This window comes from Polypterus senegalus, chromosome 1 (assembly GCF_016835505.1).
Source record: "Polypterus senegalus isolate Bchr_013 chromosome 1, ASM1683550v1, whole genome shotgun sequence".
Lineage (NCBI taxonomy): Eukaryota > Metazoa > Chordata > Cladistia > Polypteriformes > Polypteridae > Polypterus > Polypterus senegalus.
In genome coordinates this window covers 73,978,177-74,005,676 of record NC_053154.1, presented here as the reverse complement: position 1 = coordinate 74,005,676, position 27,500 = coordinate 73,978,177, and the positions used below count along the sequence as shown (strand labels likewise).

General features: G+C 37.6%; 1 protein-coding gene across 1 annotated transcript; it reads left to right on the top strand.

Annotated features, from left to right (window-relative positions):
* Positions 1-27,500, top strand: ensab (endosulfine alpha b). The gene is made up of 3 exons (XM_039750761.1): positions 1-193; positions 21,627-21,749; positions 26,910-27,500. The coding sequence occupies exons 1-3, from the start codon at positions 137-139 to the stop codon at positions 27,078-27,080; spliced, it is 351 nt and encodes a 116-aa protein (XP_039606695.1). The 5' UTR covers positions 1-136; the 3' UTR covers positions 27,081-27,500.

Below are 27,500 nucleotides of genomic sequence, written 5' to 3'. Positions count from 1 at the left end.
GCAGTTCGCCATTTTAGACAGTCAAGAAACTGAGGCGAGGCGATTTGTGATAGTGTAGCAGAGGGGTAATTTGTAAAGCCCCTTTGTTGAGGTTTTTATAAGAACCGTCTGGCGTTGTATTGTAAACAGAAAAAAGATGTCCTCGGAAAACCAAGAAACGGAGACACAACAGGAATCCGGGGAAGAAAAACAGGTATGAAATGCAAACACGTCGGGAGTTGCCTTTATTATTCTCGGTCTGTTGATGCTCACTTTTCTTTCTAAATATATACAACAGCAAACAATGTGCATGATATAATTTCAGGTTTGTATGTTGCTTTATACTTTTATTTCTGGAAATGTCTTATTTGGTTACATCTTACAGAGTGTTTCCGCGGAAATCCCGCCCTCTTCTCAAGGCTTTCCCCGTTGTAACTGGCTAGCACCCTGTCTGTCACCTAGCCAACGCGTTGTGATTGGCTACGGGGAATCCGTCTTCGTGAGGCCCAGAACCTTTCCGGTTCTAATGATGCGAGAAACATAAATAGGGAAAATATTAAATGGTTAATCAGTATGTAATGAAACTTAAAAAGTTAAATTGAATAACAACCTGTGTATGTGTATTGGTTGACTGTTACATTTGAGCATATGACTGTGACAGTAGTTAAATAATGTTTTGGAAACTTAATGTAGGGGAGTAGTCGCCACAGGTTATTAAAGTAGGCAGAGTCGTTACTCATATTCAGCACTTTATTATGCAGCAGATGTATGAACCGTAGTGTCCAGTTAATCGGATATCATCAATTCTTTTGACTTTTTATCGCAGTTTGCCTAATCGTCGAGAGAATAATCGCTGGGTTGCGATATTCGCTTAAAATTGACATTTGACCTAGAGGCCATTCGCTTAAGCAATGTGAATTATGTAAAAGAGCAAGTAAAAATAATGTGTCGGTGAAGAGTAGCGCTGGAGTATTGTTAACGTGTTCTTCAGTGTAGATTACTTTTTGTTAAATATTTTTTTTGCAGTGTATAGTTAATTACTTCCCAATACAGTCTGTGTACGTACATTTATTTATACATGTATTTATAATTTATATTTATAAACTCCAGTTGTGTTCCAACCTTGTGCTGGATGTTGTTTAATAAACGTAAAGCTCTGCAACTCTCTATGGGACTAAGCAAGTTATGGACAGAGTTGTAAAAGTACTCAAGAATGATACTTGAGTAAAAGAAGAAGCACTTTGTCAAATGTTTACTTTCACAGAAGTAAGAAATATTACAGTTAAAAAAAAAAAAAGTGTCTGCTTTCAAAAGTACTCAAGTACCAAAAGTAAATGTACATTTTATAATAATGGGAAAGTGCAAGACTTTGTTTAGTGAGCACAATAAATTTATTTTAAAGAACACTCAAAATATTTTTGCCTTTGCTCAGCATATAACCACAGTCAGTGTCATAGTGATGACCTGAAGTGTAGTGCCAGTGAGTGTGGATATGACTTGCACGGTGCCTCCTCTATTGGGATACCCGGCAGCAGGAGATGAGGCATCCCTAGTTCAGAGAGAAGAAGAGATAACAATGAAAAATTAAGTGAACAGCTCACAACCTTATCACTTGCATAGATGCACAATATAAAAAGAAGAAAATGAGTGAAAAGCAACACAAGTTGGGTTTATTTTACTTCACTGAAGTAAAGGTAGATTTTAGAAAGTTGAGTATTACATTAAGTAATATTACAACAGTTTCAGAATTGGTTAATCTTTAACACAAATTCTAATAAAGAAGTTGAGGATTTGTGGACAGGCACAGTTTGTCCTGGATGTACTGTGTGCAAGGTATTAAATAGCTGTATAGATGGTGTCAACCCATAGTAGGGCCCACACACACTCGTTTTTGAATCTCTTTTAAAGGTATATGCAGGTTAGGAAGGAAGTACTGGACCTGAAGGAAACACTACACATAAGTGAGGAGAAAAATTCAAATTCGGGAAAAGGTGCAGGATTTGAAGCCAGGATCTAGTATAGAAGATGTGGAGGCAAAACACCCTCTTTGCTTTTGTGTTGTTCTCTTAAATGTATGGTTCTTTTTATTCCAAACCATCTTTTAGCACAAATTGTTTAATACACCGAATTAGTGTACTTCAGTACCCAGATTTATTTCTTTCCTGAAATTAATACTTATACTACCAATTAATAAACCAATGGACATACGTTTTGAAAATAATTAGTGTGGGTTGATTTGGAAATGCTGATAATCGAGTAATTCATGTTCAGTTCAAAAATAACTTGATGAACAAGCAGTTTGTCCCAGTGATGTCTTATTTTTAAGTTAAGCTTTGTTTTAATTTCAGACTGGACTAGTAAGGCTATTTTCTTTAAATGAGCTTTAACTCTGCTGCTACTGTAGCACTGTTACAACTACACAGGTATATATTTTTAAGTGTTGTGGTCCAGATGCTATCTTCAAAATTACACACAAATATAATTCGATTTAATTATTCTTAAAGGCTTGGATTTCTTTCCTGCACACATTTAATGCAGAACCTTCACCAGATTGTTGCACAGAGAATTGTGTATTCTATCTATAATACAGTGAAGCATATGGCAAAACAATACACATAATATATGGATATGCCACTGGGCTTAAAGTAATTGTTTATATTGTCACACAAGTATAATTTATTTTATATCACAAGTAAAAGGACCTTTTGAGAACAAACGGACCTTCAAACATTGGTACCATTTAAGTTATGGCTGAAAAAGCAGCTATTCATTAAAAAGACAAGTGCTGTTCTTTTTTGTAATTCATCATTATTGTGCTTCTCGTTTCTCTGTGACACTGCAGCAGAACATTTTGGCCTATGCTAAAAGTTACATGCTGCAGACTGGGCAAAGAGAGAGACAGAGTTGGATGGATAGGCCCTTAATTGTATATTCCCATAAAGATACCACTTGCCACATCAAAGCTAAATAGATGACAATAGGACTGCAAAATTAACTGCTGGGGAAAATCAAGTAATTGACAATTCTTAAGTAAGTGGATATACTTTCATGGTATTCTTGGAGAGGAATAACGCTGAGGGATTTCAAAAAGATGATGATTTGTGTCTGAGCAGCTGACATATTTTAAATTGATTTTAACTACGTTTCACAGTTTTTTATTTTAATGTACACGATGTCTTTCACTGAAGTGGATAAATTTACTAAAATGTCTTGTCCATTGAAATCTGAGAATTATGCCATTTGTTAAAAGCAAAATAACATTCTAAAAAACGAAAGCTGTTCCTGGTAGCAGTTAGGCACAAGACAGGAAATGTACCCAGACAAAGTTTTTCTCAACTGCAATAGGGATGCACCAATACCAAGGACTTGAACAAGTAGTGTTATTAAAAAGAAAATAACAATACAGTACTACATTTTCAACAAAAATTTATATAAAAATACATTTTTTATATTTATTAAAGTATAGACTAATTGTAGTAAATTTTTCTTATTTAGCAAGCAACAGATGCAAACTCAAATTACAGTTTTAATTTTTTTAAAGGTGGCCTTATTGCTATTCTTAAATACAGAGATAAATTTTAACTTACCTAAGCTTTCAAATGTTAGAGGCAGATTCTTTGTAAGAAATCTCTTTTAGCTCTACTACAAATCATCATGTTTCTTCTCTTATGAACGAAATCATTACTAAATCAAGGTATGCTTATGACCCATGCACTGTTGCTTAAAAACACACATAGAACAACAACATTTATTTATATAGCACATTTTCATACAAAAAAATGAAGCTCAAAGTGCTTTACATAATGAAGAATAGAAGAATAAAAGACACGGAAAATAAAATAAGTCCGCATTAATTAACATAGAATAAGTAAGGTCCGATGGCCAGGGTGGACAGAAAAAACAAAAAAAACTCCAGACGGCTAGAGAAAAAAAATAAAATCTGTAGGGATTCCAGACCATGAGACTGCCCAGTCCCCTCTGGGAAGTCTACCTAACATAAATGAAACAGTCCTCTTTGTATTTAGAGTTCTCATGGAAGGACCTGATGATGATGGTCACGTAGAATTCTAGCTTTTAGTCCATCAATGTTGGAGCATCATGATGCTTTCAGTAGGTGGAGGTGGCGCAGGCTGCCACCACAAAAAAAAACGGAAAAAGAAACAAGAGAGAGAGCAGGGGTCAGTACAGATTTTAGAGCCACCATGAATAGTTATTATGATGAATTGAACATAGAGTATTAGGATTAAGTTAAAGTGAAGTTATGAGACGGCCATGTTAAAGTAATGTGTTTTCAGCAGTTTTTTAAAGTGCTCTACTGTATTAGCCTGGCGAATTCCTATTGGCAGGCTATTCAAGATTTTAGGTGCATAACAGCAGAAGGCTGCCTCATCACTTCTTTTAAGTTTAGCTTTTAAAATTGTAAGGAGACACTCATTTGAGGATCTAAGGGTTACGATTTGGAATATAGGGTGTCAGATATTTCCGATATGGAGCAAGATTATTTAAGGCTTTATAAACCATAAGCAGAATTTTAAAGTCAATTCTGAAAGACACAGGTAACCAGTGTAGTGACATCAAAACTGGAGAAATGTGTTCGGATTTTCTTTTCCTAGTTAGGATTCTAGCAGCTGCATTCTGCACTCGTTGCAAATGATTTATGTCTTTTTTGGGTAGTCCTGAGAGGAGTGCGTTACAGTAATCTAGTCGACTGAAAACAAAAGCGTGAATTAATTTCTCAGCATCTTTCAGTGATATAAGAGGTCTAACTTTACTTATGTTTCTTAAGTGAAAAAATGCTGTCCTAGTGGTCTGATGAATATGCGATTTAAAATTCAGGTTACAGTCAACTGGTTTTTACTTCCGTGTTAACTTTTAATCCTAATGCATCAAGTTTATTTCTGATAACCTCATTGAATCCATTATTGACAATCACTAAAATTTCAGTTTTCTCTTTATTTAGCTTAAGAAAATTACTATTCATCCATTCTGAGATACCAGTAAGACATTGTGTTAGTGAATCGAGAGAGTCGGTGTCATCAGGTGCTATTGATAAGTACAGCTGTGTGTCATCAGTATAGCTGTGGTAACTCACGTTGTAACCTGAGATAATCTGACCTAATGGAAGCATGTAGATTGAGAAGAGCAGCAGACCCAGGATAGAGCCTTGTGGAACACCATATAGGATACTGTGTGTTTTTGAGTTGTGATTACCACAACTAACAAATAATTTTCTGCCTGCCAGGTAGGATTTAAACCAATTTAAGACACTGCCAGAGAGGCCCACCCATTGACTAAGGTGATTTCTAAGAATATTGTGATCAATAGTGTCAAATGCAGCACTCAGATCGAGGAGGATGAGAACAGATAAATGGCCACTTTCTGCATTTACCCGCAAGTCATTTACTACTTTAACGAGTGCAGTTTCTGTGTTGTGATTTGTTCTAAAACCTGACTGAAATTTAGAAACTGCAGCTTTAACAAAGGTCACACTTGAAAACACATCCTTTCAGAAAAGTGTGAATCTCTGCAAGCACAAAGTAAATTAGCCGAAGAGAAAGTGTTTTGACATTTTATCCTCCTTTACTGGCTCATCCTAAACTGTTAATTTTACTCTGACATAAAGTGACATCAGTTATATGTGCACTAGTAGTGCTGGACATGTACAAACATTGACAATAGGCTTATTTATGTAAAACAAGACACCAGATTTTTATAATTGAAGCATTTTACGTACGCTGGAAGTTGCATTGCGAAATAAGCTAACCATTCAAAAGTACAAATAAACATATTGTTAGTGTTAACATATACACATATGCTAACATAGTGGTTGTATTGTCATTAATGGCATCTCTGCATAAAACAAAGATTAAACACTTTAGGAAATCTAACTTATATGCAAGTGCTGTGTGTTTAACAAGGATTATTTTGTACAGCTGGTGTCCTTTTTCTACAACAAAAAAACAATTGTGTGTTTTTCCACAGCTGCATACACTGCACTTCCCATTTGTACGAGAATAAAATTCTTTCTTTCTTTCTTTTTTACTTACAGCCACATTACAGTTGTACAACATTTTGTATTTTATGTTGGGTCCCTTATTACATTTTCTCCTGCCTAACCTTCAAGTCCAGTACTTGTTTGAAGTACTTGTAAAAAGCCATACTATGGAACTAATATTGATTATGAGTACCTAGTGGGCAAAATCAGAAAAATATGAATACCAGCAAATAGTATCACTACTATTGACAGTTATCCCCATAGACTTGTTAGTGTTGTATAGAAAAGTGGAATACTTGAACGAGAACTCCCACATGGACATGGCAGAGTGTGGAACTGGAACTAGGGATGCCAGATCTATTAGGCAGCATTGTTATCTACTACATCCCCCATTCTACCCAAAGCTAACTTTAAATCATTATAAACTCTAGTAATATGTTGTGTTTTTGTGGCCTGGATGAGCTAGAGAAAAAAAAACTAGAACTACCACAGGGAAAGGAAAAGACATAGTTGTAAATAGACTGTTAGTTTAAAGGAAGACTCCACATAGAAATTATACATTTTTTATGAGTTGCTTACCCTTAACGATGGCCGAGAAAAATATTCCCTTTCATGAAGAAAGAAGATAGCAAAGTTTCTGATATAATTGACTTTTAGCAGGAACCAACAAGGGTAAATGCTAAATAATTATGTCCATATATCAGCTATCCAATTGTATGTTCACAATGTCCAAATTGCAAGTATTCTTTTGCTAAAATATCGCCATTACACTTTTGGAAATTGAGAGTTTTGCAGGAAAGTGACACACAGTCAAGTAAATTTTAAGTTTTGAATTGAAGACTTGCCATACTCCCTCATTCATTGGTCAAAAGCCCTGTCTTCAAGTCCAAAGCTCAAATTCATTTGAACGTAAATATTGCCTAAATCTCTAGAACTTCAGTAGAACCAGATTGAAAATCATTATGATAGTATCATAAAACAAGGGTAAAAATACACAAGCAATATACATAAATCCACGCAACATAATGTGTAATTTGTTAATTGACACTATAACCTAGAAGCTGGGAAATGACAGCTTATTTAATTAAGATAGGACTCCTATTGAAAGTAGAAGTTATTTGCAATGAATACCTGCAGCAACAGAAGGCCCTAAAGACTGAACTTGAGAACTACTGAGTTAGGTGGTGAACTGCTTGTTCATTTGTCATTTGTATCTCATTGTTAATAGACAGCTGGTTAAGAAAGCAAGAAGTGCTAAAAAAAACAGAATGCATCGGTTTGTGACTAAGAGAAGCAATTAAGGATTGGGAAATTTAACAAACAAGTTAATTAAAATGAAGTACAAAAATGTTGCATGAGAAATATTTGCTTCAGCAGCAGTAATTGGCTTTGAATTAAGAATGTCAATTGAAACAGAAATCTACAGCCATGCAGCCCTCCAGGAAGTGACCATGAGGACCCATGATGCAGTATATGTTACAGCACGTGCATATACTTTAAGTAATACAGACATGTGCTGCTTCGTAATAGGAAGTGCAGTAAAACTGAGAATTTCTGCTGTAGTATAAGGCACGTACAGTATGCACATGCACTACCAGTAACATAGCAGTATATTGCTTAATAAAAGAATTACAGTAAAGTGAAATATAGTTGGGAGTGAGTGCAGGGGGGTGTTTTCCTTTTGTTTATATAAAGTTCTCGCTGGTTCTTTTTAATTAATTGTCTTGAAACACTGAGAATCTTGTTCTCGCACAGGATTGTTAATGAACCTCAGGATAAAAACATAAATTTGAGAAATGAATAGTTGCCATCCCTCAGCAAGTCAGAGGGACTATCCCATGGAGGTTGTTTTAGACCCATTCTGGAATTTAATAGTTTGGATATGGGGCAATGGCATCACTATCATACATAAATACCAATGCAGCAGTCTGAGCAACTTAAAAAGTCACTTTGCTCTGATGCAGTGTCTGTCATCATGTAGACTACAGTTTACAAACCCCACATAATGAACCACTAATATCATTGATCGGGGGGGTTGCGTTCCAGAACCCCCCGCGATAGGTGAAAATCCGCAAAGTAGAAATCATATGTTTGTATGGTTATTTTTATATATTTTAAGCCCTTATAAACTTTCCCACACTGTTTATAAATATTCCCCACACAGTTATACAGCATAAACCCTTTGTATTCTCTTAAAGATATTAGGTAAGATTAATTGAAATTATGTATGTAAACACACTGTTTATATACGGTAAAACCTAAATATTATTTTAAAGATATCGAGCGCCTCCAATATCACATATGTTGCAGCTATTACGATAGACAGGCCACCAGCAATAAATATGTACAATGCAAGAAAAATTGTATACAGTAAATGTGTGTACAGTGACACTAAACGTATGTACATGTACTATGTACTGTAAGTAGAAAATTAATTATGATTACTAACCAACAATGACACGATGACTTGTCCGATAACGAGGAGTTTAATTTTACTGCATAACAAAGGAGAGCGTTACAGCTCTTCTTAAGGAGCCACTTCAGGCGATTGTGTAGCACCGCCGTTGTTCTTCTTCTGGCAGTCTTCAATCCAAATCCCTAAAGCAGATTCTATCCGGACTACTGCCTTATTACGTCCACTTACAACTCGTTTTGCGCCCTGGTTAAAAGGACACTGAGGCCGTAGATCTTTTATTCTTTTCCTCCTTTTTAAATAAAAAGAATCGTGGACTCATTGATGCCTTAATGGCGTCCTAAAGCGGTGCAGCTTTTCCCTTCCTTCAACATATCCAAAACTTTTACCTTTTAGGCAATCGTTAGCATCTTCCGTTGGCGCTTGGGCACGGCCCCTGAAGCAGTGGCAGGAGCAGATCATTTTGGAGCCATAACGAAGGGCTTGACTACACACAAAGATAAACACAAAAGAGCACAAAAGTTAACTCTTTACACAGCGAAACACATTGATGATGAATGAGCGAAACGAGACTTCCTGGTTAACGCCGCAGAATCGAATTCGGCGCTCCGCTGAGCCAGTCAGCACACAGGAACTTAACTGCATGCTCTGATTGGTTAGCTTCTCAGCCATCCACCAATAGCGTCCCTTGTATGAAATCAACTGGGCAAACCAACTAAGGAAGCATGTACCGGAAGTAAAAAGACCCATTGTCTGCAGAACCCGCGAAGCATCTGTGTTATATATTTGCATATGCTTACATATAAAATCCGAGATAGAGTGAAGCCGCGAAAGTCGAAGCGCGATATAGTGAGGGATTGCTGTACTCTTAAACATCTCTAAAACCAAGGATATAGCTGTAGATTGTACATGTTCCCCTCCTCCTACTATCTCAGCAGTGGACACTGTAACGCAATACAAATTTCTAGAACAATCTTGGATAGCAGGCTGACCCTTAATCTTAATATAGAACAAACCTTTCTTTTCTGTCTAAGGGACTCCGTAGTTTCAAAGTGCCCAACACTAATGACACGTATTTTTTATTGAGTCCGTTTTCACATTTGCTTTTATATGAACTAAGAACAAACACGGTCGTAACACTGACAGAAATAGTAGTAAACTAGATTCTTCTTAAGGCTAAGTTTGATTAGCTGTGCAGAACTAGGTTTACAAGGACAACATATTTTTTCATTCCCAGAACATTTTGCATACCTTTTAAGGATTGTACCGAATTCTGAAATATATTGTATTCTGTTCTTACTTGTAAAAATCCTGCAGGGGTATCTGCTGATTATAACAAGGTTGTCATTTTGTCTCATGGCTTACTTTTTTGTTTCTTGTGTAACGATGTCTTAAATTTGTATGTTCTTGCAGCAAGCAGATTCCCCTGTAGAACAATAAGTCTTGATTAGCCAACCTACCTTCCTACCTGCCAAGGTTTGATCCACCTGCACTTTACACCTCCTCGCTGTTTCTGTGTGACTTTCCTCCCACATCACAAAGATGTATGTGCATGTTATGTTAATTGCCTCCATGTTAATTTGTATGTGAGTGTGCCCTGGAGTGGAGCAATGCCTGCAGAATTGTTTTGTAGCTTGCTTTATGCTGCCGTAATAATAATAATTATTTTACTGTACTGCTACAGTTCCTGCATTTAGGCCAGTAATGAACATGTTAAAAAATGGCTTGACAGGTAATATACATTTTCTGTAGCTATATTGATGTTTGTGTGTGAAGCTTTTAATATTCATTATTTTAAAACATCAGCAACAAACCATGAAAATGCGTCAACAAACTGATTTGTACATCTTATTCTGCTTTTTTATATACAGTGTATGTTAATCTTTTATGATATAGAGAGATTCACTTGACATTGTAGTATAATACACTTTTTTCTGTTTCTGCTTAGTATGGATTATTTCTTATAATTCCAATACCAGACCAGTTTGAAATTAACAGTTGGCAAAATACACCCATTTTAAGGATGACATGAGAAGAAAATGCAAATTCCACACAAGGAGTGGGCTGTATGGCCAAAGATTAAAAAGGATCACGATTATAATATTTTATAAAGTATAACTATAAATGTGTGTGTGCATCTACTTTTCAGATTGTAACCAGTTTAGGTGCTTCTGTTTGCCCATTTTCATTGGTTAACAGTGGGTAGTTCTACTGACATTTCTTTTCATAAGGAAATTAATGAATTCCAAAATATGTGTATTGTGCAAAATAATAAAATGAGAAGAACTGAACAAAAAATACATTAACATATAATGCATATGGTTCTTAAGACTGTGACTCTTGGAAAATGTGTATGTACTGTGTAGACTGTACAGTAAAAAAAGAAACAAGATTGATAATAAAAATAAGTATTAAAATAGCTATTCTTCCCAATTCCTTTGTTTTCCCATTCATTGAACATAAACAAGCGAGCCTAACTAGACCTTAATATTGCATTTCTAAAAAATTTTATGAGCATGAAGAAAAATTATACATTTTCTTTTGTTTGTTTTTATAAAGTATATATCTACATTGACGGAGTACTGCCTAATCTCAATTACTGAAATTAAGTGATCTCAAGAGCATACTTTTTCTAAATTTTCTTTTTACAGAAATCTAATCTTGAAGATATGTAGCATTTCAACATACATAGATCAAAATATGTAAAAAAAATAATAATAATAATGCTTATTGTTGCTTACTTATAACTTTATACTCTTACTATTGTAAAAAATTGGTTCCCAAAGCACATGATTATTTTGCTTAATGATTAATCTAGGGTAACCTTATTACCTGAATTTGTAAAGATGTTTTTTTTTGTTTTGTTTTTTAAATGCATCACATTTGAAACAGTTGATCCAAAGTTAAAAAGATTTTGTGGCACAGCAAACAGCACATGGGTGTTGCTGCTGGTAAATTGGCTTTTTTAATAAATAAGCACAATTTCTACTGCAGTTTAGATTGCAAATGTGCTGACTATACAGCTCAGCAAAATCCTAGTTTTAACCTTATGACGGTATAAATATAAGTACATCTTAATTAAAATGGTTCTGGGCTCTTTCCACATTCTGAAGTCAGACTGGACAGGCCAATGAACATCCAACTGCCCTCACGTCACAGGGAAGGATCACCATGTGCAAGTTATCCTGAATTCTGCTTATGAAGTGTGGGGCTTTGTAAAGGTTTTTTCCTGTTTCTTCTGTTTGCCTTTTAATGTCTGAAACCAAGTACTTTTAAGTAGGAGATGTTCTGAGAGAATTCGGTTGTGTGTTGCACAGGATTTGTGATGGATTATTAATATGCACTTACTTGAATGGTAATTACTGATTAAGACATCAAATAGGTTGCTTTTGAAAAAGTGAAAAATTGCAGATGAACATAACAGTTTTTACTTATATAGTACCTTTCTTATGCTCCAAATGCTTAGATGTATTGGGCACATGTTGGAATTCTCTGATAGCCCTAAGTATTGGCTCCTGACTGAAGCTAACCTTGTTTCTCCTAGATCTATCTCTTTCTCTCGCATATTTTACCCCTCTGAAACTGCACTCACTCAGCTGGATTCAGTGGTCTTCTACATGCTATGTGGTGGAACGTGGAGACAAATGTGCTGTAGAACTATGTCCAGAGTTTCACCCCAATGCACCCTTCTTCCGCGGTTCAGTCTTTCTTGATAATGTTGGGGGTGGGGCTATATGCAGACAATTCATTTTGTTTCCTGGTCTAGGAACGTTGTGTTATTGTCACAATTGATGATAGGTTTTTTTGACAAAGAGGGACTCGGATCATTCCAGTTGCTGGTCTCCTTGTTTTCTATAACATAGATAGATACTTTATTAATCCCAAGGAGAAATTTACATAATCCAGCAGTAGCATACTGATAAAAACAGGGGCGTAAACTATCTCCTCAGTCTGTCTGTGGAGCAGGACAGTGACAGCAGTCTGTTGCTGAAGCTGCTCTTCTGCCTGGAGATGACACTGTTCAGTGGATGCAGTGGATTCTCCAAGATTGACAGAAGCCTGCTCAGTGCCCATCGGTCTGCCATGGATGTCACCCTGTCCAGCTCCGTGCCTACAATAGAGCCTGCCTTCCTCACCAGTTTGTCCAGGCGTGAGGCGTCCTTCTTCTTTATGCTGCCTCCCCAGCACACTACCGCGTAGAAGAGGGCACTCCCCACAAGCGTCTGGTAGAACATCTGCAGCATCTTATTGCAGATGTTGAAGGACGCCAACCTTCTAGGGAAGTATAGTCGGCTCTGTCCTTTCTTGCACAGAGCATTAGTATTGGCAGTCCAGTCCAATTTATCATCCAGCTGCACTCCTAGGTATTTATAGGTCTGTACCCTCTGCACACAGTCTCCTCTGATGATCATGGGGTCCATGAGGGCCCTGGGCCTCCTAAAATCCACCACCAGTTCCTTGGTCTTGCTGGTGTTCAGGTGTAGGTGGTTTGAGTCACACCATTTAACAAAGTCCTTGATTAGCTTCCTATACTCCTCCTTCTGCCCACTCTTGATGCAGCCCACAATAGCAGTGTCGTCAGCGGACTTTTGCTCATGGCAGGACTCCAAGTTGTATTGGAAGTCTGATGTATATAGGCTGAAGAGGACCAGAGAAAGTACAGTCCCCTGCGGTGCTCCTGTGTTGCTGACCACAATGTCAGAGACGCACATACTGAAGTCTATCTGTAAGATAGTCCACGATCCATGCCACCAGGTGTGAGTCTACTCCCATCTCTGTCACCTTGTCCCTAAGGAGCAGAGGTTGGATGGTGTTGAAGGCGCTAGAGAAGTCCAAAAACATAATTCTTACAGCACCACTGCCTCTGTCCAAGTGGGAGAGGGATCGGTGTAGCATATAGATGATGGCATCCTCCTCTCCCACCTTCTCCTGGTATGCGAACTGCAGAGGGTCGAAGGCGCAGCAGACCTGTGGCCTCAGGTGGTGAAGCAGCAGCCAGTCCTTGGTCTTCATCACATGTGACATCAGAGCGACAGGCCGGAAGTCATTCAGCTCACTAGGACGTGATACTTTTGGGACTGGGGTGATACAATATGTTTTCCAAAGCCTCGGGAATCTCCTTTGTTCCAGGCTCAGGTTGAAGATGCGCTGTAGAGGACTCCCCAGTTCCAGCGCACAGACCTTCAGTAGTTGTGCCAATACTCCCATCTAGATGCACTGCTTTGCTGGCACAAAGTCTCCTCAGCTCTCTGCTCACCTGCGCTACTGTAGTTGTGGGTGGGGATGTCTCTCCTGTGCTGGTATCAGCAGAAGGATGGTTGGAGGATGCAGTACTCTGAGGTGAGATTGGGTTAGGGTGGTCAAACCTGTTAAAGAAGTTGTTCATTTGGTTTGCTCTCTCCACTTTCGATGGTGGCACCCCGCTTCGAGCTGCAGCCAGTGATGATCTTCATCCCATCCCACACTTCCTTCATGCTGTTATTCTGCAACATCTGCTCCAGCTTTCTCCTGTACTGCTTCTTCGTCGCCCTGAACTGGACTCAGAGTTCCTTCTGCACGCGCTTGAGCTCATGCTGATCACCGCCTTTAAAAGCCCTTTTCTTCTGGTTCAAAAGGCCCTTGATGTCACTTGTAATCCATGGTTTGTTGTTCGCATAGCAGCGTACTGTTCTTACTGGAACTACAATGTCCATACAGAAGTTGATGTAATCAGTTGTGCAGTCAACAGCCTCTTCAATGTTTTCACTATGTGACCCCTGCAGGATATCCCAGTCGGTAGTTCCAAAGCAGTCTCTCAGAGCCTGCTCTGCCTCAGGGGACCACTTCCTGAATGAGTGTGTGGTTGTAGGTAGCTCCCTCACTCTTGGTTTGTAGTGAGGCTGAAGCAGAACCAGGTTATGATCTGCTTTCCCAAGCGCAGGCAGCAAGGTGGCGCTGTATGCGTCTTTAACGTTTGCATACAGTAGGTCAATAGTCCTGTTTCCCCGGGTGTTACAATCCACATACTGGGAGAAGGCAGGTAATGTTTTGTCCAGCGTCACATGGTTAAAATCTCCAGCGATTACCACAAGCGCCTCGGTGTGCTGTGTTTGTAATTTAGCAACCGCGGAATGGATGACGTCACTCGCTATCTCCACGTTCGCTCGAGGGAGGAAGTAAATAACAATAACAATCACGTGTCCAAACTCTCTGGGCAAGTAATAGGGACGCAAACTTAGGGCCAACAGTTTGATGTCCCTGCAGCAAGTGGAAATTTTAACGTTTACATGTCCAGAGTTGCACCATCTTGTATTGACATAGACAGTGACACCCCCTCCTTTCTGCTTCCGGCAGATACTTGTGTCTCTGTCCGTTCTAACTGTGCTAAACCCGGGTAGCTCCACGTTAGCATCTGGGATGTTAGTTGTTAGCCACATTTTACTAAAACACAGCAAACTGCATTCTCTGTAGTTCCTGACATTTTTCACCAGTGCAGCCAGTTCGTCGATCTTATTTGGTAGCGAGTTCACATTTCCCAGGATCACAGAAGACACCGAAGGTTTGTAGCACCACTTTCTTGCTAGACGCTTGGCTTTTATCTTAGCACTGGTTCTGCTGCCCCGATACTGCCTTCTTACCTCGTCAGGTAAATAGGGAACCACATCAGCGTGCACATTTGTTCTCGGCGCTTGAAGTTGACTACTTGAATAGATGAGTCTCGGTGTGTAAAAATCCATCTCCAAATAGTAAAAAGTGTCCAGGGAACGAGTCCACATAAAAGAAAGTGGTAGGAGTTAACAGTGAAATAAAGAAAAATAGAGAAAAGGATAGAAAGATAAAGTCATACACAGAGCTGCTGGAAAGGCTGCCACTCACATCGGCGCCTGAGTCAGACATGCTCTCCCTCTTAGCTTTCAATATTATTTGTCACCTTATTAACTCTTTTAGGGATAAGTTTTTTTTTTTTCTTTTCTCCCAGTACAAACTTTTAGCACAAACATTATTTTAGTTTTGTATTGGATAAAGCAGTATATGGAAATAAGTGGGTGAGTAAAACATCCCAACTGGCTTGGAACACCTGAGAATTCTCCAGGAAAACCTGGAACCTGTAGCTGGAGACAGGGAAGTCTGGACTAACCTGCTTAACCTGCTTTGCCTGCTGCTGCAATGGCCTTCACCAGGAGAAGCAGTTTCAGATGATGACATGAAATACAATAAACCCCTTTGCAACACATTTATCACTCTATTGTGAAAAGCTAGAATTGTTCCTAAAAATACAGTCTGGGACTGAGTGGTGCAGCATGTAATGGAAACTTAAGAAGATAAAAGCAATATCTTCTTTTATGAGAATCCAATTTTGAATTGTACCGATTATTTTTTCATTGAGTGAATAAATGTAGTCTTGCACTGAAAACTTTTTGACTTATGAAATTGTAATTTTGTTTTAGAACCTCACAGTTCATTGTTGAATGTAGTGTTTATAAACATTTGTTTAATCACAATTTATTTAGTCGAGTATAGACTTGCTATTATTTTGATGATAATGACTGCTTAGAAATAAAAATAGCCATGCATTTCTGAATTAAGTATGACAACTCAGTTAAAAATTTGATCTTAAATAAGTAAGAAACTGCACTAGTTTTATTGTACTCCTTCTAAATTTTAATGCTCTAATAATATCTTGGGCATAGGTGGATTAAAAAATACCATCTTCTTGTATAGTTTTCATTGGTGGCACATTGAACAATAAAACTTTTAAAATATTGAATTTAAAGCAAGGCGCTTATGTGATTACAGTTTAGTACTCTGTCAGTTCATGTACATTAAAGTAAAAATGTATAAGCAAGAGTGATATTGACATCTTCCTTCAATAATAATTTCTTCAGTCTTTTAGTGTAAATACTTGCTGTAAAACTGTTGCTTATAAATGAATAATTTTTACAGTATTATTTTGTATATGTACAGCTTTTTAATTCATGCTCAAGGCTTTTAGTGTATGGTTATAAAAATGTGCTTCTCAAATTTGAAAGGATAAAGTCTATGCATTGTAATAGATTTGGCTGTGGCATCTGACAGTCACTGACAGTTCCTGCTACTGTGCTCCATTATACTATTGGCTACTATTGATATTTGATGGTTTCTGCCTCTAAGATGGGGGTTCGGGGTGGGAGGGTGCTGTATGTTCTGCCCTAGTATTAACAATGTTCTAATTCCAAGAAGCAGGCACAAGGGAACGATCTTCTTCACCTATATACACAAGTCATTGGAACTGTAAGAGTTTTAAAACCAGTATTAGACAGTTTTTTTAAATTGCCATCTATTATTAGTTGTATCATTAGCATATTCTATGTTTTCTTGTTTGAACTGCAGATGATGATTAATAATTTTGTAAGACCTTGGAAACATTAAATACAGGGAAAAAGTAAATACACCACGGTATAGTGAGCATAGCCTGCTATATTAGCAACTTGTTGACTAGCTGAAATTAGCTTGTGACTGTATTCACAGGACATTGCTGACATCCAAAATGAGGCCCTTTCGCTTGTAATTGACACACTGGAGGGTGGACACATGTTGGTCCTTTGAGTTGTGTTGAGCTGGAGACCATGGGGAAAGGCCTGACTACCAGGCACTCACCGACAAGTCCAACCATACCTGGCTACAGGCCAGTGCTCTGCTGTTCCTTTTGCAGAAGAGGTTACTGGATCCTTGATTTGACTTTTCATGAGTAATTGTACTGCACTTACTCTGCTGCCTGACCTAGGACCAATTTGCCATGGGTGAGCCTAACGGGGCAATTGCCCTAAACAACATAGGCTTACTTGAATACACAAGCCCTCCAGATCATCTCAAAAATACACACACAGGACAAAGCCATGCTAGAAGTGCACTTTATACATCCAGAAATTTGAAGGAGCATGGATATCCTCTCATCAGTTGATGACTGTCAAAAAGTTGTATAAAAAAATAAGTAATTTTTAGTGAACCAAGCAGTAAAATCTTGAATGTCTGTTTTGGTGTTTTGCTCTATATTTTGTTCATATCATTACATATCCTAAACTTATTTAATATAATTTAGGGTTGGGGAGAACTGCATTCAAAGCAGGAACTAACCGTAGAAAGAGGCTCATACTTGAATTGGGCCAGTTTAAAGTTGCCAGTCAGCTGATACAGACGTCTTTGGGACACTGGAGGGAAACAGTAGTGCTTATAGAGTAACTTGCACAGATATAATAGGAATGTGCAGATGTATTAAATACAAACTATCTGGGCTAGAGTTCAAACCCAGTGCTCTGGATATGCGACACTACAACACTAACAACAGCACCATTCCATCCTGTATATTTTGATATGCTGTATTGACCAGGCCAAGGGGACTCCCACGTAACACCTGGCTGTGGCAGATAGATGGTCATTTCCAGATGGTGGGACTGCACCGCGTGTCTGCCTGGGGGGTTGTCAGCCAGGATCCCGAGCTGTTTCATCGTGTTGTGGTTACAGTAACGCGCTGTACCAGTGCGTGCTCCCCAACCTGACCTGTATTGACTGCATTATTCCAGTTTTACAGAGGTTTTTGATTAAATTCAAAGCAACAGCATCCTAGTCCTCAATATTTCCAATACAGATGAACTAATTCATTGTGGATGCTTGAAGGTACAGACTGAAACAAGGCTCACTCTTTATGTCTGCAGCTATAGAAGAAGTTGTCTGATCCTTCATAGTGGTTGAGTTATAAATGACTGAGCTGTACTGGACCTAGAATTGTGAGGTCAGATCACCTTGAAAAGGGGTGGACAGTGGCAGTGGCTGCACTTTTAAAGATCCCTGTAGGAAAGGGATTTATGAACAAAAAGTAATTTGAAACTTTTTATTGTCATATAGACAATATCTTGACTGGAAGCAGCAATGCGTAGTATGGTAATCCAAACATGTCATTCAGAATGTTGTGAGGTCTTTACAGAAAATAACAAAACCTGATTTAAAATCATTTGAACTTATCTTTTTTGTTTTTTTAAATGCTGGAGAAATAAAGCTGCTGCCATTATATAAAGTTACATCCACTGCAGGACCAAACTGCCCTCACTTTTTTTTTTGTCTAGCTAACAGTACTATAACATCAAAATCCGGACCACGTTTCAAGAAAGAGTATATATTTTGTATTTCATGTGACACCAGATTGACAGGCCAGTTTTACTAGTTTATTTAAACTGCAGAATTGTGTAAATTGCAGTGATGTGTTCAGATTTCCAGTATATTGTATGATTTCCTGATTTCTTTTTTTATGTGGTACTTTAAGAACTAAACACAAATAAAAATTTCAGTATACTTGGAAAGTCCAAAGTGAAATACAGTATGTCACAAGGCAGACTGCTCCTACACACTTACCTGTAACTGCCTTCTGAACAAGCACAGCAGCTGTCCAGGGTTTCAGGTGTTCAGAATCGGAGTCCCCGGTTTGTGTCAGGTACAAGAGTTTGTTTTGGCACATTTCAGGATTGCTGAATACAAAATATCACACGTGCAAAAAAAAGAGGATTAACTTTACAGACATAGTCAGTCTGGACAGCATGTGGGACAATTAGACATTACAGGGTATACAAGACCCTGCATTAACATTTTGAAGTATAGTGCACTGTATTTATAACACACGTGGCAAAGGTCAAACCATGTATGAAAGTATAGTCTTGGAAAATATTTGCTAAAACATGATGTCAGTCCTTGAATGAGATCCTACAGGCAAGAAGTGATTCCATATTCTCCCCAGATTATCTGTTTGTTTAGATTATGAAGATTGGAGTGGCCTTATAACATTTTCACTATTTGAGTTGACCTTCCCCACCAGGTCTCTTTTTTTTCTGCTTGGGCCCAATCAACACTGGGACTTGTAGTGTTGCTTTTTAAACAGTGCCATCCTCATGATTGCTGAAAAAAATCCTGGAAGAAGTGTAGGCTGTAGTGAAACAAGAAATAAATAACTGAGATGAAGAACACAGGCAGCTCCGTTCAGAAGGTAGAATTCACAGTTTGTCAGGCCAGTTTTTCCCCTTCCATATAATCACAGTGATTTGTAAGGGAATTATTGAGTACTATTTTGTGCAAGCTACTACAGATCATTTCTCCTTATTCATCACATTGTTAAAATTCTGGTTTGTCTCTAATAATAGTTTGTTCCCAAACCACACTCCTAAACCCTCACACTGTAATAGCAGTATTAAAGTATTACATGACCTGCTAATGTAAGCAGTGCTGATTAAGCTTGCTGGCTGCCCTAAATTAACTTAAGGCAAAGTAAGAAAGTGGCTCACCTCCGATAGTTTACTGTACCATCAAAAAATTAAGGTTGTTTTTTGGGGATATAAAGTAACATATAGCGTAAGAATTATTTGCTTTTTTATTTTATAAAATGCCAAAGTTTGAGCGAAATGTATTTTTGAAGCTTTTCAATTAGGTCTGGGTGATAAAACGATAAAGATAATTATCGTGAAATAACTTTTGCTTAATAGAAATATAAGACATGGTCGGTACAACGTTGATAGAACTCATTCCATCAATGTTTTGTCAGATAACATTAAAAGCTAAACCAATCATGCGGCTAGAATAGAGTTACAGCCATGTCCAGTTACGTTGACGCACGTAGTACTGAACGTAGGATTGGCAGCTGACAGCAGCACAAATGCTTCAGCAGCCATGCATTCCAGTATGTCAGGAGTGGGTGTGACATAAAAGAGAAAATGACAACAGAAAATGTTAATGAAAACTTGGGAGGGGGAAAAAAATCAGCATTCCTGAAGAAGACACCCCTGTGGACACAGCTCAAAAGATGAGGACACTGTTGAAAAGAAGGGTCAGGGGAGTTTGGTAGTGTGGAGATTTTTTTTTTTAGTCCGACAAGAAACAGAGTAGCATGCCCTGCAAATTGTGTTGAAATCATGTTCCCACAAAGATGGGAATATCGCTAATCTTTTGTACCATCTGAAGCAGTACCAGCCTTTAGAGCCCACACAATGCAAGACTTTGTAGTCTCAGACCCAAGTAAGTGCTGCACTAATGGGGATTTCTTATGCCTTTCTTTTTTTGCCTTGGAGTAGATGTGTGTGTGGGACCTTTTTTTCTCCATCACGCACCCACCAGCTCTTGCACATACTTGGCCTAATTTGTCCTGCTCCCTCCCACACCCTAACAGTTTTGTCCTCCTCCTGCCCACGGAAACACATTGCTTCCATTAAGGGCAAAAATTCATGTATAGTTGATAAGCCTTTTTAACATGATCTTATACAAGGAGGCGGCTGAAGGTTCCCCTCTTTGGCCCAGTTATCCTTTTCACTTTTTTTACAACCATTCTGCTTCATCAGTATTTAATACAGATCTTCCGGATCTTTCTTCTTTTAGTGTTAGTTGTTACTTTTGACAGATTTGGCAAGAATGTCAGTATAGTCTGACGCTTTGCTACTGACATGCATGGCACTTTAAACCTGAGATGCCTGACTTGTGTCCAGTGTATGTTAGCACATTTATCACAGCAAGCAAATATCACTTGGTTGCCATCACTATCAATAACAATTGAAAATGACTACCAAATGTCAAACCTCCCTTCACTGAGTTTTGCAGTCTTGTACTCTCCTTTTTTTAATGCTTTTTCCACCACTGTGGATTTAACACTGTCTCTGGGCTCTACAACCTTGAGAAGGCAAGACAGTATATGCGTGCATCCTAACTGCTTAGGTAAATGACTTGTATGAAATGATATATAGAATAAGTATATGTTCTATTTTAAATTCAATTTTAATTTTCCCAGACTCTGGCTCCAACCATCTCCCCCACACATGGGTGTTGACTTCCCACTCCTGCCCATAATTCTGAAGATCAGTTACCCATCGCAAGCAATTGCATTGGGACCCACGAGCTGACTACAATTGAGTGAATATGTTGGTTTTATTTATGTTCTGATTCGTTTACATTTGAAAGCTGCTTGAATTTGAAGTGAGGATATATGCAGAATGTATTTATTTATAGATTTGTTTCCCAACCATTTAAAACAGTTTGAATCTATACAAAGAAAAGTATAGAGGTATATATTTTTTTGAGATTTTATTTTGTATTAATACCTATTTAATTTTTACTTTATGAGTACAATACATCATAATGCAATAATAATGTTACAAATATGACATTTAAAAATGAAATCCTTATGGGAAAGTGCTTGTTTTAAAGTCAGCAGTATTTATTAATGGTAACTACCTTTTTCCTTTCTTCACGCAGGACACTCAGGAAAAAGAATCCAATCCTGTCAAAGCTGAAGAAGCAAAATTGAAAGCCAAATACCCCAATCTTGGACAGAAACCTGGTGGTTCAGATTTCCTCATGAAGAGATTACAAAAAGGGGTAAGGTGTAATTCTGATTTATCTTCTGCAGAAAAAAACACCATTATGTTGTATTAGTAATATTTAAAGATTTCCTCATGTAGAGTACGTTCTTATCTTAAGCTTAGTCAATTTCAGTGTTGTAGGGAAGCCACACTATGTACAGTGGATTTACAAAGTATTCAGACCGTTTATTTACAGCACACTTCATTCTGTTGTAGGTTTAATTTTAAATATGTACATTTTTACTGGATGTACTGCCTTAGTGGCGACACAGTTTGTGTGTCTCTTGTGTGTTTTGTCTTATTTATCTTTAATAATACTTGTGAATGCTTTATTGTTAATTGAACTAGATTTATAAATCATAACTTATAAACAAAGGTGCAGATTGCTACAGTTTTTCCAAATACAAACTTTGTGACTACCTGCACCAAGTTCACAAATGGCCTGCTGGAGAGCAGCGAAGCAGCCAACCTGATAACAAACAAGATAGACATACTGCTGAATCTAAAGTCTGTAGCCTCATGTTTCGGTCACAGGGAACTTCTCAGTACATCCTTTAAACTGGTACAAATCCTCAGAGCAAGCAAACATAGCGAAAAAGGACAGTTACAGTGTCAGATGAAGAAGAAACCTTTCGATTAACCACTTCCAACAATTGTATAGGAAACATACAAAGTATTCAAAATAAATCAGATTAAGTTCATGCCTGTTTGTAACAGAAACTGACCCCAACTCTGCTGTTGACCTAGTAGGAGTCACTCTAGTTAGAATGGATCAGGATCTTAACTCAGTAAGCGTAAAAAAGTGATGAAGTGTTCATTTATGTTAACAAGAAATACTACAACCCATTAGACATCGCAACAAAACACCAGGGATATACAAATGACATTGAAATATGAGGAATTAATCTTAGACCATATTTTTTGCCCAGAGAAATCTTTCAGGTCAGACCCTTTACTGTTTGCATTCCCTTGTCTGCGGACACACAACCATTTGACAGCACCATTCAGAATCTTGTTTATTTAGTTGAGGAGCAGTTGCCAGATGTGGCCAATTTGATTACCAGAAACTTTATAATTTTTGCAAGATAGAGGAATATTTTCCAGAGTATCATCAATATGTTCTGTGTCCTATATAGAACAGTGCCTGCCTTGATTGTTGCTACGGCAACATAAACAAAGTGTATTGGGCAAAGGGATTACCTGGTCATGGTTTGGGTGGAGGCTCTGATCTAAATAATATTACAATTCACTTCAATTTAACAGTCAAGGCTGCAACAGATCTGAGCAAAGAAATCAGAAATTAAATGGCAGACAGTTGAATCCATAAAAGCACTTCACGGGTGTTTTGAATGCATTATTTGGGACATTCTGATGGTTGGAGCCAATGTCAGTGATGAAGCAACAGTCACAATTCTCTCCAAAAAAAGTATTAAAATATATCCCAATAATAAACCTTGGGTCACTTTGCAGCTGAAAAACCTTCTTAACCAGAAAAAAACACCTGTTTCAATCTGGAGTCAATAGAGAGGAAAGGAAATTGTTACAAAGGGTACATACAAAAACAGATTAGAAGCATATTTCAAGGTTTTAAAGCACCTAATTCCAGAGTTTAACCCTCATCCAGTTTGCCTTTCATGCAGGAAGTCAGGTGGAAGATGCACTTTTGGTTTGCTAAATAATATCCTTGACATCTGGAATATAGGAAAGGCTTTGCTAAGATTGTGTTTATAGATTTTAGCAGTGCACGTAATGCTGTCCAGCTGCATCTGTTAGTAAACAAATTGTTGGCACTGTGGACAAACGTAACACTTCTTATCTAGCCTTTCAATTTTCTTATAAATTGCACCCAGCAAGTTAGTTTAACAACATTGTCTCCACCCCACCAATGGTTAATACCGAAATGCCCTGAGGCTGCGTGTTATGTCCTGTACTGTACACTTTTAGAGCAAACTAGTGCCTGGCTTAGTTACCAACCTACACCTTCTAAAAATATGCAGGCAACACGGCACTGGTCTTAAATGCTGATACTCTGTCCAGTCAGCATTTAGACAGAAATGTAAAAGACTTAACTACACTGTTCTGTAAAAATTTCCATGTAATGTAAGTAACTAAAGAGATGGTAATTAATATTAGGAAAATAAATGCAAAGATCCCACATGTAGAAAATAATGGCAAACTAATAGAATGAGTCACATCCTACAGATATTTAGGGGTGAAGATTGATAACCCGATGAAGATTTAATGAAAGCACTTTGGGTACAGCTAAAAAATTAATCAAAAGAATTTTTTTCCATAAATTGAACAACTTTAGTGTTCTGTATGTATTACTTGTCTGTTGTAAAGTGTTCTTTTTTTTTGGTTTAATTTGCAAACATCTTTGATAACATGTGCCCAAGGTGAAGTCAAACCCCAGAGCCTTTTAAAGGCAGAGAGTAGGGTTATTGGGGTGTAACGAAAAACTACAGTATATGAAGTCCTGGTTCTTGAAAAGCTCCACCAAATTTTCAATGATCCTACATTCCCAATTAATATGTCCAGTCTAGCGGTGTATGGATTATTCAAGATGTCGCCTGACAACAACTAGGGCACGAAGGTGGTGTTAAGTGGAGTTGCACTATCACAACATTATATATGATATTTCTTAAATATAAATTTTTTTTAATTGGCAGGATTGATTTCACAATGGTAATATTAAAGTTGGGACAAATCTACTGTAAAATGTGAGAGAGAAATCTGGAAAATTAAAGCATGAATAGTTAAGAGAATTTTGAACTTTGAATTCTCCATTAAATATTACTCTTCAGAACTTATTAGCCAGCTAGTACCTCTTCCATGTACTGCTCACAACACAAATGGAAACGTAAATCTCATAGCAGCCTGACAAAACTTGCTGATAACTTGTTTTTTAATAGCATCTTTTTACAAAAGAGGCTTAATAGAGATGGAATGAATGAAAGTGTAGGTTTTGTTATTAGACAAATAATAATTTTTGTTTCAGCCTCCTCCTCTCCATTTTAGTATGGGTTAGAATTAAAGAAAGTTAAGATTTGATTGAAATTTCTTTGCATTAAACAACTATATCAAGTCTGTAGTTTGATAATGTCACCAAACTCTTACTTCATTTTTATTTCTTCCAAGATGTTTTTGCCAAGTGTTTCATTCAGCAATTTTCAAATGCTGTTTGCTTAGTGTTTGATTTCTGACTTCTTTTCAGCAAGTGAAATGTTTGCTTCAGGGGATTTAAATCAAAGTGTCTGACTTGGAATGTTCAAGACTTCACAGTTTTTCCTGCAATAAATACCTTAGGTGTATTGGCAGTTTGTTTTCGGTCATTTAATTAGTGCACTGTGAAATGCTGACAAAGGATGAGAGGGAAATTTTCTGTTTTTGCAGTCATTAAATACAGCAGCAAAAAAGTAAGTCAGTGCTAAAGAAGTGGTTGTGCATAAACAGGCCTTGACTTTACTTACACTTTTTTTTACACTTTTGATCACCTTTTGTCCCGTGTGCCTTGTGCTCACCTTTCCACTAATTTGGAGATTCTGTTTCTTCATTACCTTTTGTTCCTTAACTTTATGGGTTCATGTGTGTTCTTTTATTGCAAACTGGCTGTGCTATCCATCTAAGATGGCTTGAAATCTAAGTAATCAACGTAGACCACCATGTTAATCTTTATAGTGCACCATGCCTTGTATATGTCTCTGTTATATGCATTTTGTTACATGATTTGTAAAAGCTAGCTTAATAGTTGTGATGCACTGTCTGTTGAAATGACCACTGCAATGCATTTTATTACATTTTTGTCAGCAGTGTTGTTAGGCACCACAACCCACAAGCTAGACAGCTTCTTTTCTCCTCACTTGGTGGGTCTTTTCTACTTCTTGATTTGTTCGACTCTCAAGTGAATGTGCAGAATGACTTTTATTATTGGAGTGGTGGGCAGTGTAAGCAAGGTAGTTAAATATCTGCTCTTGATATTTGTGTAATTTAATTTCATGTGGAAAAAGAAGAGATGGGCACATTAGACTTGGTTAAAACTGCAGATGGCCCTGAACACATTACCTATCGAAGTCAGTTAATGGTAACATTTCAGACATTGAATAAAAGCACTCACTGCTTCCTGGATGATTATAGTCCAAGAAGTGCAGCCCAGTCACAATTTTCCTATGAACAAAGAAAGCGAGAGAAAACTATAAAAGAACAATTCTTTAGTTTTTGAGGCAACGTTTTAAAAACTTGCATAATTTCATTTTAAAAGGCATAAAAGGGAGATCAACCTACTGGTCAGTGCACCCACCTGCTTGTAAGCAGAAAAAGCAGCCAAGCTACAAACCAAGCCATCGATGCTTGTAAATGTTAAAGTAGGAAGAGATCACTGACAGCTGTTGTATATTATGATAAACAATGCTTATTGTCTTCCCATTATTGTGTACTTAATCTAAGAAAGTTCTGAATCTTTATTTTTTTCTTTTGTGTGCCCATACTAATTGCTCCAGTTCCTCAGTCACAGGATTGCTCTCTGCTTTGTTTGCTCATTGTCTGGGTATATCCTTAACATTGCTTCCATGCCTGTGTTATTTATAAATTCTCATTGTGCATTGTCATTAGAGTGGGCAAAATGAGGAGAAAGAGTTCCACAACCCATTTTACCTGGGGCATGTCGGGTACCTTTGCTACTTAAAATACTTGATTCATTTGTGCAGTTTTAATTTATGGCATTAATATGCAGTTTAACAAGAGAGGTATTTTGAAATCTTGTCTTCTCTATACAGTGCATTGCGATTGGAGGGGTATGGGTTGAGGCTTAGGTACTAACGATTTTGTAATTTTCTAAATTGTTTTTATCTTCAAATTGGCTAAACATTCAAATGTTTTTATTCACATCCCTAGTTCTTATTAACTGGCTTATGTAATGCAGTCTGAAGATGACCACACTCTACTTTTCAGTAGCAACTAGAGAAATACTTTAGAATACTGCACATTCGTATGAAAGGTTCAAACTAGCTTAGTAATCAGATCTGTCTTTTTTGAAAATTTTAATGATTTTAACCTTAGTATTTGAAATTTAATACACTGAGGTTTCCCTTACCTTTACTTTGGTGGCAGCCAATTTCAGTTAATGTTAAGATACTAGCACAAGCAAATTGCTAATTGTGTTTTTTTTTTTTCTTCACAGCAAAAATACTTTGACTCAGGAGACTATAATATGGCCAAAGCAAAAATGAAGAATAAGCAGCTTCCCACTGCCGGGCCAGACAAGAACTTGGTGACGGGCGATCATATTCCAACGCCGCAAGACCTCCCACAGAGAAAATCATCGCTGGTTACCAGCAAACTTGCTGGCTAGCAAAAGCACAAACCTCCTGTCCTCTATTTTCTCCCTTTCCATGATACAAATCCATTATGCTACCTTTCTCACCTTGTATACCTGGTCTTGCTTCACAAAGGCACAGAAGAATGAAAAGTCATATGGGGCCTAAAAGTTAACTTTTTCTTTGACCTGGACTGTTAAGGTTCAGGTGTGCTAGAATACTTTAAAAAAAAAAAAAAAAACAAACTTAAGTGCGTGCGAGTGTGTAGGGTCATTTACTTCCTTGGTACAGTGAGAAGACACCTTGGTCTTATTCACAGACCAGTTATATTTCTGTTTATTAGTATTACTATGAACACATTTCTTCCATTGCTTGATTACATGTATCCATTTTACTGTCAACGCATGCATCTCTAGGGCTCAGTGCCCTGAATTATATCCCGGCATAATTGCCGT

Excerpts from the sequence above, each read along its gene's own strand:
- ensab (XM_039750761.1), top strand. The coding sequence starts at position 137 with ATGTCCTCGGAAAACCAAGAAACGGAGACACAACAGGAATCCGGGGAA. Across the intron at positions 194-21,626 it reads AATCCGGGGAAGAAAAACAG|GACACTCAGGAAAAAGAATC; the intron begins GTATGAAATGCA and ends TTCTTCACGCAG. Across the intron at positions 21,750-26,909 it reads TGAAGAGATTACAAAAAGGG|CAAAAATACTTTGACTCAGG; the intron begins GTAAGGTGTAAT and ends TTTTCTTCACAG.